We start from the raw sequence: 12,539 nt of genomic DNA, 5'->3' as shown, positions 1-12,539 counted from the left end.
CTTGAAGAGCTTGCCTCTATCTATAGAGTTGAAAGCCTTGGCCAGGTCCAGAAACGTCATTAAAACTTTATTCTTCAATTTAACTGACTCAATTATATATTTGGTTACATCAAATAGAGCATCATTGGTGTTTTTTGATTTTTGAAATCCATATTGGGTTTTTGCAAGTATGTTATTATTTGTCAAATATTCTGTTAACTGTAATTTAACACATTTTTCAATAATTTTAGACAATGTTGTTAGAAGAGATATGGGTCTTTAGTTTGAAAATTGATTTTCAGGTCCTAATTTGTAGATTGGGATGATTTTTGCTATTTTTAGATTTTCCGAAAACTGTCCTTCACGAATGCTCAAATTCATTAAATGATGGATAGGATTAATTAGTGATTAAAAATTTTCTTTGATTTATGTAGTTGGAATGAGATTGTAACCCGTAGCACTCCTACATTTAAGACTATGTATCACTTTCATTAGTTCATCTTTTGTGACCTAGATTGAATTAGATTCTCATCTCTTTCCGAGTCAAGAATTTATCGAAAATAACTGAGATGTGTTTGCTTTTTTTAAGTCCAGAGCATGATTTTAAAACCTACCTCAGTCAAGGAATTGAAATCTTGCTGTTTTAAATTCTGGACTTAAACTGAGCAAACACATCTCAGTTATTGCTTTGGAGTACCAGTAGATGAATAGACAAATAAATGTCTTAGGATACCTGAATTATTTGGATTAGTAAATATAGATTCATAATCTATAGTTTGCAAGTCTATTTTGGAATAAAGTGCTAATCAGAATTATGCATTGGAAACTAACCCTATATTTTATGACTGATATAACCTAAAAATTTTCAAGAAAAATAATACAAGGATTGCCTTGGAATTTCATCTTCCAATGTGAATTGTATCAATCAATGTCATATTCAGCCAATTGATAATGAAAATATAACAATAATAAATTATTATTCCAGTATTTTGTAGGGGGATCTACCATGCATATGCCCAATCAATATTGCAGTATGGAATAATAGTTTGGGGAGGTGTTTCATCTGCTTGCCTGGAGCCGCTGGCCGTCACTCAACGCACAATAATGAAAACTATCCTGAAAAAAAACCAGGTACCTCACGTTGCTGCTGTTCTCAGACTTCCCTGTGCTCAATCTAAGACAGTTATTTATAAAAACAATTCTCACATATATAAGGAAAAATAAAATAAACCTATTTGCTAATATACAACACAATTATGAAACACGACTCAGGAACAACCATGGATATTCAACACCTAGATTAATATTCATGGAATAGAACTCAAATCACCATACTACTACCTAGCTCAAATTATCTGTAGGAATTTTCTCAGGGAGGCTGAGAATTGCAGCGACGTGGTGTATAAAAGTAGGTTGGTCGGGTGGCTTTTTGGCAAAGGCTGGATTGGAACTGAGGAACTGCTCCATTCACCGTACATGTAGTATAACTTACCAGCTCAATTTAATTAAAATATAACTTTTTCGCTTCATTGCTGGTCTTAGGTTCCCTTGCTCTCCCACTTGTGAATTTATAATCAACTCTGCTCTGCTATTGATCACATATTTTTTTTGAATAAACTATACACAGCAGTTACATTTACTTATATGGTGTCACAAAGTGAATTTTTGTGACAGATGGAGAGCCGTCGTCTAGTGTAGAATTTAGCGAATTTATTCTATTATAGAATAAGAATAGGGTCGACTGCCAGATATATTTTGTTGGACTTGTAGTTGTGTATGTACATCATCACCATCGCTGTCAACCCCTATAAATCATCAGCAACAGATTCATCATAGCCAGAAATTTCCAGATCTTGTTTACCACTCTGAGCGTTCTCGTATCTAGTATTGTATTAGCAGCAGCCATGTCATCAAAGCGATAGGCAACTACTGAGTTGAGTCGGTATCGTTCTTCTTGTAATTTCTGGTGAGAAATATTGTTTACCGGCCTAATCTACTATAGGAATTAGCAGTATTGTCATCATGGATGCACCCTTAGCATCAGCATTAGTGGATTCATACCCTGTCACATGGCCAGTGGCGTGATCGTCTCCTGAGACTCCTATTGGTCGGTAATCTCTTTTCCCCCGGCCTCCTAATTTTCAGCGACCTGGTACTGCTTCAAGGAAACCTGGAAGAGAGGCAGTTGTTCGGTGAATGGGTTTGTGTACGGCTGCGTTCCGAGCGGCGCTCCCAATAGTGGTGTACTAGAGGGTTAATATTCTATTCTGTATTTTAGTGAATGGAATATTGTATGTCGAATTGCTGACTGTATTTGAAGGTGGATTTTCCTGAGGGATTCTTTGTCCTTGTAGGTTTCATTTAGAGCAGTTGTTCGGTGGTTGAGCATGTGAACGGGTTGCGAATCTCCTCTCCTTAGGACGTTCCTGGTACTAGTTATTTCTAGGGGAATTATTCTATTTTGTTATGTTAATTTGGAATATTGTAGGATGAGTTCCGGACAACTCGAAGATAGAACTTCCTGGGGGATTTTCTCTCTTGTCGGTTATTTTTCCTAAATTCGTATCACTGGGGGTGAACGAGTTATCCTTGGTTTTGAAACCTGTAAGGGATCTTAAGTTTGTACTACAAACAGTTAAGTGGGAAATTTAACTAGGCTCTTGTAGCAGGTTATTTTTGAGTACTTAATTTATAAGTCTCGAATCTGTCGCTTCACTACATTTAAGTTTAATACGGGAAGTGGGAATTGGTTTGTTATTCTTTGTATCAGTATCCACGTCGATTCAGGTAATTGTATGTCAGGACTGGTAGTCCGTATATTTTTCCTTCTCTGTAGGAAGGTGGCCTTCAGTTTAAAGAGTAATTTTTCTCAATTGAAGCTCTGGTGGAGCTTGAGTTCGTCCTTGTCGAAGTTGGTGAACTGCGACGTCCTTTCTCTTTCTTTCTCTCAACTTTCCCTATACTAAAATCCTTCTAGCTCTCAGGTACAGCTTGAGGACTTCCTCGCCGAAGTTTCTAGATTGCGGCATCCTTTCTCTTTCTTTCTCTTAATTCTTCCTGTGTTGAAATCCTTCCTGATCACAGTTCCAGATTCGAGATCGTCTTAGTCGCTGGTTCTCAGACCCACGAATCCTTTCTAAAATTCTTAGAAACCTGTCTTCTTTAATAGCAAATATTATTTGCTGGTTCTCCCTGTGTAAAATTCACGAATTTTCCCGTGATCTCAGTTGCAAATTAGAGATCGATTTTGTTGTAGTCCTTAGTCTGGCAATTACTTGGAAAAGTCTATTGAAATCTTTTCCGGAATTAGGAGTCTCTGACTCGATATTTTCCTTGTGGAAAGTCCTGGAAAAATCCTCTCCTACCCTGACAACGACAGACTGTTGTCTGAGAGTGACTCCCATACCCTTAAGGGCAGTCACAGATTAGCCCTTAATAACCGGCGCGCAGTCACCAGATTAGCGCGGAGATCCTGTTTAGCAGTTTCAGAATATTGCTGAAAATCCTTCCGCAGCTGCAGGCTCGCGATTCAGAAATACTACAACAAAACCTTATACTCTAAACTTTAATCACCATATAATTGAAATTGATAAACTGTATTTAGCTAGCAGGTCCAGCTTGCTGAGAGCTAGATCGCAATTCTCAGATTGCGGATTATTGAGCAGATATTCATTTGCTGTAGAGAATAATAATCTTATTATTGATTGTCTGTTCCCTATACCCTATACCGTATACCTCATACCCTGCACCCTATTCTCTATAGCCTACACCCTATACCGTGCCCTATTTTACTATATCTTAAATACCACTAATAACTCCATAGTTCCGTCATACCTTCACCTCATAGCGCTCACCTTAAACCCCATAGGAAAACCCCATCCCGGGCTTGCAGGTACAGCTTGCTCGCCGTCAATTCGCAGTTGGTTCAGATTGCGTACTACCTTTATAAATAGAATTATTGGTAGGGATCTGATAGTCAGATCCGTCTCCTTGTATGGGGTTATCTTAATCTCCCTTAACACTCACCCTGTATTCCAAAGGCCGAGGGCCGAATCGGCCAGCAACTGCACGGACAAATACTCTTCCCCTGAAATTAAAAATCTCGCGAAAGAAGCAGAGGGTAGAGAATCAGGATAGAGGGAGAAGTGTAGGTCCGGTGTCTCCACCAGTCAGTACGGCTACTGACCCCGACCCATATCCGACTTCAGCTAGTCCACGTTGTAGCAATACTCCGCAATTAGGTAACCTAGAGGGTGGAATAGGGTATCCTAATAATAGGTTGTATAGAACATAAAGTTAATAGTTCATAGCACAGATGGAGATACATGTTACTCTATTTTCATGCAAGAACTCCCCCCCATTCACAGACGTATAGTCTTCTTGGGGAATTCTACGCCATCTATATACTAGCATTAATGTAATAATGTATCATTTTCTATTTCAATTGATGTATTCTATTTATAATTGAATTTATGAATTTTACATTTTTTTTTGTAATGCAATTGTGGAAAATAAATTGATTTGATTTGATTTGAATTCAAGTCCTGGATTTTTAAGCCTTTTACTCAGAGAACGAAATTGTGAACTCCAGAGTCTAACGTGATCTCTAAACTCCAGGGTCTATTCAAGTTCTCGACTACGTTAACGCTCTGACTCGAAAAGCTAATTTTCTGACTCCAGAGTTTAGCCAGTCTTGAACTCCAGAGCTAATGTGGAGAGCTCCAGAGCTAAGTCTAGAACTTAGCTAAATCCCGAGCTCGGAAGCTGGCCCTCTAATATTCAGTAAATCTGCACAATGGGAATTTTTTCGCATTGGATATGCCAATTTCAATGATACTATAGAATAAAGTTGATGTTCAAGTGTATTTGTCTCTGGTTATACTACCACCAGCAGGTTCTATCGAAAAAACTATTATCAGAAGTGCTATTTTCTGTTCTTGATGCAATCCACATTAGAAGCCCTTGCTGATAAAGAATTGAATTTGGTCCCAAATTGTGGATCAGGAGTACTCCTCTCAGGTGCATTGGATTCAATTGGGAATAAATAGTTTCGGGATTAGTTGAGTTTGGTATGTTCAGTTAGGTAAGTTTGAAGAAGCCGAAGATTTCATGAAATTCATCTTCTCTCCAGATTTCATTTTCAGTCATTTTTCAGTCAAAAGGAGTGGATGAAGACAAGTTTGAGATTTAAGCAATTATAGGGAATAAAATGTTCTTAGAATATAGACAATTCAAATTTGTCTTCAACCAAATAGGTCTTTATAACATATTATGTAGAGACTTGGCCCTCTATCCGAAAAAATAGCAGTGTTGCCAAGTTGTGTAAATAGCAACTTACTGAAATGTTCAATTCAACCAAAAGATTGTATGAATATCATCATCGATATTTCAGTAGTGCTAAAAAATTTAGGTTTGAAAAGAGTTTAATTCTTCTATGATATTAGAAAATTTGCGAAAGTATGAGTTTCTCTCCTCCAGAGCGATGGAATGTCGTAATTAGTGAGAATTTTATATCAAAACTGGCAGGAACCCGTGCTTCGCAAGGATCTATTTTCAAACTTGATAATCTGAAAACTTGACGTAATGAAATTTTAAAGGATTGAAAATAGGCCTATAAGAATCCTTGGTTAATTAAGAATCTAGCCTACATGCAAAATTTCAAGTTAATTAGTCCAGTAGTTCAGACGTGATGATGCGTCAAACATAAAGTTTCCTATCCCGTACGTGTATAAGCCAACTCTTTATTCTATTATAGATATGGTTAACTACTGCAAGAGATAGGAGTGTGGAACAGAATAGTTGTGAAACTATGATGGCGCCAGAAGTGTCTCAAACACAATAGTAGGTACTACATGAACTTTTTGAAAGTGATTTGAAAAAAAATGTTAAAACAACAGAACTGAAAGCTGTCAACCTTATCATTCTACCTCCATTTAGAGAGGCTTTTGTTTGAGCCGAATGAAATCTTCTATCTTCTATATATATATTTATAAAAATGAATGTCTGTTTGTGTGTTTGTTCCCTATGACTTGAGAAATATTTGACAGAATGGCATGAAACTTTGGGAATATATTGTGTGAATATTGGGGATGGTTTCTGACCAGAAATTTTAATAGGGTGGCTAATAATGATTATTTTTTTATTTATCCATTTTTCACAGACCTATGTTTTCGAAACTGTCGGCTTAGCGGCTACCGAAGAACGGAAGGTTGATCATGATTCAAGATCATATTGAGATAATATGATTTAGCATCCAAAGTTACCAGCTGTAATAAACACGTCACCCTATGATAAGTTGTGTAGGCTACTGGTATTACAACGGTAGTTTGGAGTTGAAGTGTAGTTGATTGGTACCAGCTGTAGATGATTTATTCACACACACACACACCACACACACACCACACACACACACACACACACACACCACACACACACACACACACACACACACACACCACACACCCACACACACACACACACACACACACACACAACACACACACACACACACACACACACACACACCACACACACACACACACACCACCACACACACACACACACCACACAACACACACACACACAACACACACACACACACACACACACACACACACACACAACACCACACACACACACACACCACACACACACACACACACACCACCACACACACACAACCACACACACACACACACACACACCACACACACACACACACACACACACACACACACACACACACACACACACACACACATAAGATACATCAATATGAAATAAAAATTAATTACATCAATAAAAAAACATTACAGTATAAAATAAATAACATAATTAATATGAGAACACATTACAATATTAGAAGGATGATGGTTCCTTAGAAGATCTATACAAATAATTATCACTCCCCTATCATTGAGTAACCGGAAAATGTTGGAAAAAAATTATTCACCTGATGGAAGAGAGTTGTTCATATTGCATTCATTAATGGCAGAATAATTCCCTTTTTTCAAATTTAGCTTAGCTTATATTCATCCTAAAATGGAAGATGGGAAGAAAATGTAATTCTGTGTGATTCATCGTACATCGCATATTTCCTGGACCATCTATTGACAATCAACAACTATGAAAACATTGAATTCATCTTTGAAACACTGATTTATCCTATCTATTTTTTTTTAATTCAACACTTTACTGTTAGATATTACTACCAATTAATTGAGAAGAATATGTTTTGGGATTAATGAATGCTGCATGACTAAGCACATAGGAAGTCCGTATTCAGATGTAAATGAAAATATTGATTGTCAGATAAATTTCATGATTCACCAAATAAAGTAAAGTGTGACATGAGATACATTGACTTTTTGGCGGTATGAAATTCGCCAGGTAAGCTAGTTGTAAATAAAGCTTTATTATTAATAGTCAACGCTGATAAAAGACAGGCTCAATCACCAGGAATACTATTAATTCTATGGAGGACCAGTAAGCTAATAATTTTGAGTAGTTCAATCACTTCCATTATGGACACTGGATACATTATGGACAATCAATACGTATGAAATTTATTAGCTACAAAATGAAAAACTTTTATTGAAGTGACCTCGACTACTACAATATGAATAACCATTCAGATCAAATATAAGAAATTACTCACATCTCTCATTAACTCGTACTTTTTGTTCACAAAATATTAACACAAAAATATAAGTTATATTGAATGAACTCACGGCTAATAGTACTCAAGTTTGTCTTTTTCTGGCCGTGCTACAAATAAATGTAGGTTTATGTTTGACATCTTGTTTTTGTAATCTTGTTGTCTATTAAGAAATGTTTCAATGTTTTTTTTGTTTGCAATACAATTTGAATTTGAAAAGAGCATACAACAATGGAACAAACACGTGGCATAAAGCTCGCGCTTTCGATCCACAGAAAATTGAATTCGATCAGCTGAGAATCCTTTCTTGGTGGATGTTTTGAGGCTATCATAAACGATTCTGCAAAATTTCAAGTTTGTAGGCTCAGTAGTTTGGGCTGTGGTGTGATTTCAGTCTGTCGGGGCTTAGCCTTTTATAGATATAGAGAAGAAGAAGAAGATAAAGAGAAGAATGTCTTCTTATATCTTCTAAATCATTTTCATCCGACCTATGATTATCCTTCATACGATGATTATGTTTGGTCAAGGTCAAGACATTTTGAGCAGAAAACATGAAACCATGGTCCTGATTGTTTTGAAATGTCAAAGCTAATAATTTCAAATCGAAAACTTAAACTTACCAAGAGTATACATCTTGACTGATTTTACTGTGCCACCATATGCGCCAGCCAATGTGATAAAACCGGCCACATATGTATCTTTCCATTTTTGGTCTTGACCTTGGAGGAAGGTCAATGTCATAGGTCCACCAAAACTGTGTGCAATCAATATAACCCGTTTCTTGCCATTATTATTGTAAGTCTCCTCAATCAAATTTTTCATATCAATGAACCATTGTTTGTTTTCATCTGTGGAAACGCATACATACACGCTAATTTGTAGTTTGTACTATCCATTGTGATAATGCTTTTTCAAATTGATTACTCTTCATTCACAGTGGTGCCAAATAGGGGCAGAGTTCGCCAACTACGTCCTTCAAGTTCTATACAGAGTTCTCAAAAACAAATATTGTGTGGGAGGGGGTCAAAATTAATTCAGCAGTGTTTAAAACGACTATTGACAACGGTCTTTCAAAATGGGAGAGTTGAAGCAGAATTAGGGAGGAGAGGAGCGTCCATAGGCTTGGAGGGAATTTCTATTATATGTATCATGGATGTATCCTATGGGAATTAAATTTCATTCACTCCACATCAAAGAATTTTTTTACCAAAACATAATACTGTGATGGTAAATGGTAAGCTCATACTAAAGAACTTGCTATTTTAAGTAGAGCTCACTCAATATTGAGAGAATCATAGCAAAGGGCCACAGTTTTGAATACAAGCAACTGGCAGTTTTATAATGTGAACGGGTTTGTTTTTACATTCATAAATATTTCTCAAACACAATAAAACTTTTGTATAAAACTGGAATGACATCAAAGTTATCCAGATTTTGTGAATAAATGTTTTTTTTTATTCATAAATATTTGTAACTCAACCCATTTTTTGTATAGAACAGGGATAATCTTCCAAGCTATTTAAATTGTGGGAATGGATGTGTCTTGATATTCATATAAATATTTTGTAGAACACAACCTAATTTTTGTACAGAACTGGGATTGTTATTGTTTTGAAGGTACGGATTCAAGGATCCAAAGGTTCAAAGAATCCCACAACTAAAGCTTATTGTGTTCCCAAATAGTATGTTAGTAAGGCAAACCAATACCTGTGTTCTTTACAAGAACCAGTAGTTTTTCCCTATACTAATATCCCATTCATCACCCGGATGCTTGTTGCAATTCAGTGTGATATGCCTGGCAGTCTCTTCAGACTGATTAGTCCTCGTTACCTACGTGAGCTCCACTCCTGGCCTTCTTTGAAGGTCCTAACACTGAGGAAGGGGTGGCCAAGCTGCCTCTAGGGCGCCCGGCCACCCTTGACTCAGCCTTTTGACCTACATTTGTGCCTGGAGTTTCATCCATCTCTAGTCTCTTGGGGTTTTTCTTTTTGACCATCTGAAACTGCCTTATGGGGCAGATCCTGTGGGTTTGAAGGCAAGGCAACTCCTGGAGTTGCCTTGAGGTCCATTTTAGTCGTCTTCTACGACAAGCATGGATACTGTGGGTGAATTCTGGTTTTCAACACATTCTTGAGTATGATGATCGACTCAAAGCTCCCCCAACCCACAGGGGGCACAGAACTGGGATGTCATCTAAGTGATTTGGACCAACATCTAGGAACTGGATGTCATTGCTATGCAGAGTAGTGTCCTGATGCTGAATCGACCTAGGGTGAATCAGTCCTCAATACAGTATAGTCCAGGAATCAAATTGTGTGACTGTGACTGTATGTATGTTATGCGTACCATGTAACCTATGATGCATACCATATATATGGTCAAAGATGTTGCTTATGATGGGAAAATCACTACAGACATAAGCATGATTCTCAAGGCTGTCTGCTCTAGCACGGTCGCAGTATCCCCATATCACCTATCCCGTGGATTCGGAAGATTATGGGAATTCATTGCATGTTCATGAATACTCAACTATAGTAATTTATAGTAATTGTGGCAAAAAACTCTATTTTTTGTAAAGTATTTTCCCATGATATTCAATCAATTGGAATCATTGAAGACCAGTTTTCCAATTGAAACATATTCCAAACAAATCTAGTTGGAATAGATAGACTAACTGAATTGGGGTACCGTAGATTTTCTACTATGAAGATGACCGAGAATGCTTGGGGATACCTTGAAAAGAGCTCTGATAGTACTTTGTCAAATCGCATTGTCACTTCGTCACCTCACACTGTATTCATATTATTATGTTAAGGGAACATATTTCAATTTTCTCCTGAATAAATACATCTCAGTCCCTCCCTTCAAGGATTGAATAACTCGAACCTAGTGCAGAATAGCCTCTTGAATTGAATGAAGTGGCCTGTGAAAAATGTCCTGACTTACAGGGAGCCTTGCGGAAATCATAGGGAGCTCCTCGGAGATTGACATTGCGCACGTAACCTTTACTATTGACCAGGCCTTCCACTAGATCATGATAGTAATTCCCTCGAGACATTTTATTAGGCATGACATTCTCGATCTTGGCTGTGTCTCCAAAGCCAGGTATCCGCGTCTCCACGCCAGGTGGAGGATTGGTTGTGTGTGTCTTACTATCATATACCATTCTCAAGTTGTCTGCCTAAATGAGTAGAAGATAAATTATCAATTAATGGCATAATCTTCAAGATTGATATATTATGAGCTCATGTCAATAGATAGAATGTGATGTTGAATGCTCATCAGCCAATCATAATTCTATTTTGTGAGATGATGTCGTAGTATCTGATTACATTCACAAATATATACCTAATTGTAATGCTCATACAAAAGATGTTGCTGATAATAGACTCAGTCCTAATTGTGATATCCCACTATCACTATCCCCACTAACATTATCAAAGATCATGAATATTATGTTGAAAATAGTCGAGGCGTGTATAACCTCAATATGTGGGAATTTTCAGCATATTCTTTTGATAATCTTCAGTAATAGTCCAGTCAAGGAAAGATTATGGAGGGAAAAGTTGAGAAGACAATTTTTGACCCCGCAGTTTTGTTTAGGGTAGTTTGGAGGTAAACATATCAAAAGTCTCCACCCCTACCCACTGTTCTAAGGGGGTGGGGGTGGTTTAAAGGTACCATTTTTTGGTTTCTCGCATAAAACTCAAAAACTATGTATCCTAAGGACTTGACTGTCATATAACAAATTGAATCTTACATAATTTCCCACAATATTTATTTCACACTTTTTTTATATCTCCACTAGTTTTCGAGATATCCGCTCTTGAAGGTGTGACATTTTTGGAAAAAACACATTTGCCACCAATTTTTTTCTATTTTTGCTCTTATAGCTTTTTAAAAATCGACGGGAAAAATCCATGCTGATTATGAGCTTATAAGGCGTTGGTTTCTCTTGAATTTGATGTATAATTTCACGCTTTTACGAATTTCCCCACACCTTTTGTAGCAGCTTTAGTGTTGAGTGTGGAATCTCCATTTTTGCAACAATAGACCAATTGACAAAAGAATTTTGAGGGAATCTTTTGAACAAAATTTTTGACTTTGCAGCTTTGTTGAGACTAGTTGGGAGGGGAACATATCAAAAGTCCCCATTCCTAGCTCATGTGCTAAGGGAATGAGTGTGGTTTAAAATTTGAATTTTGCAGCGTTTTGCTTCCACGCTCATATCTAGAGAACAATGGATTCAATTGACTGAAATAACTATTCAAAAATGAAGCTTGATAAATTCTCCACACTTTTTGTCTTGTGGAATTTTGTGACATTCTCAACAGTTCCCGAGATATTCGCTCTTGAAGGTGTGTAATTGTTGAAATAACAAGTTCTTATTCAATATTTTGCTCTTTCAGGGCTTATACCTTTCCAACAATGCATCATAAAAACTGATGCTCATCGTGGGTTTGTCGAGCATTGAATTCTCTTTGAAATGATGTATTATTTCACTATTCCAAGTTTTTCTCTCAATGTTATAGCAGCTCCAATGTAGGGGGTAAAATTTTCATTGCTGCATTGTCAAAACCACAGATTTTCAAAGTCAGATTTCCATGAAAATCTGTGGTTTCGACAATTTCTTAGTCTTTTCATTTAAACAATTCATGCTGGCTTATTCACTAATTCATGAATTAGCTTCAATTATCATTATCCCAGTAACTGAAATACCGTATTTATTTTGTTCATATCAACAACTATGCATTTATATTACAACTGAATGCCCATTCATGAATCACATGTGTGATTCCAATCAAAACTGGATGACTGAAAAACTACTCTATATTCTGTATAATATGATCTACTAAAAGGCCTGGTGATAAGGTAAACGACCTTGCTCTGGCTGCATTATCTG

The 12,539-nt window shown here is 36.9% G+C and overlaps 1 protein-coding gene across 1 annotated transcript in view; it reads right to left on the bottom strand.

The window, feature by feature from the left end:
- The window catches only part of LOC111059045 (phospholipase A2 group XV-like), a 44,456-nt gene that overhangs the window by 13,878 nt on the left and 18,039 nt on the right, over positions 1-12,539 (bottom strand). The window contains exons 3-4 of the mRNA XM_039420897.1: positions 10,583-10,817; positions 8,257-8,484 (exon numbers count right to left, since the gene is read on the bottom strand). Of these exons, the coding sequence (XP_039276831.1) occupies positions 8,257-8,484; positions 10,583-10,817 (463 nt within the window). The remainder of the gene's footprint in view (positions 1-8,256; positions 8,485-10,582; positions 10,818-12,539) is intronic.

The sequence above is a fragment of the Nilaparvata lugens genome, chromosome 2, assembly GCF_014356525.2.
Source record: "Nilaparvata lugens isolate BPH chromosome 2, ASM1435652v1, whole genome shotgun sequence".
In the NCBI taxonomy this organism is placed as follows: Eukaryota; Metazoa; Arthropoda; class Insecta; order Hemiptera; family Delphacidae; genus Nilaparvata; species Nilaparvata lugens.
This window is presented reverse-complemented; position numbering and strand designations above follow the sequence as displayed.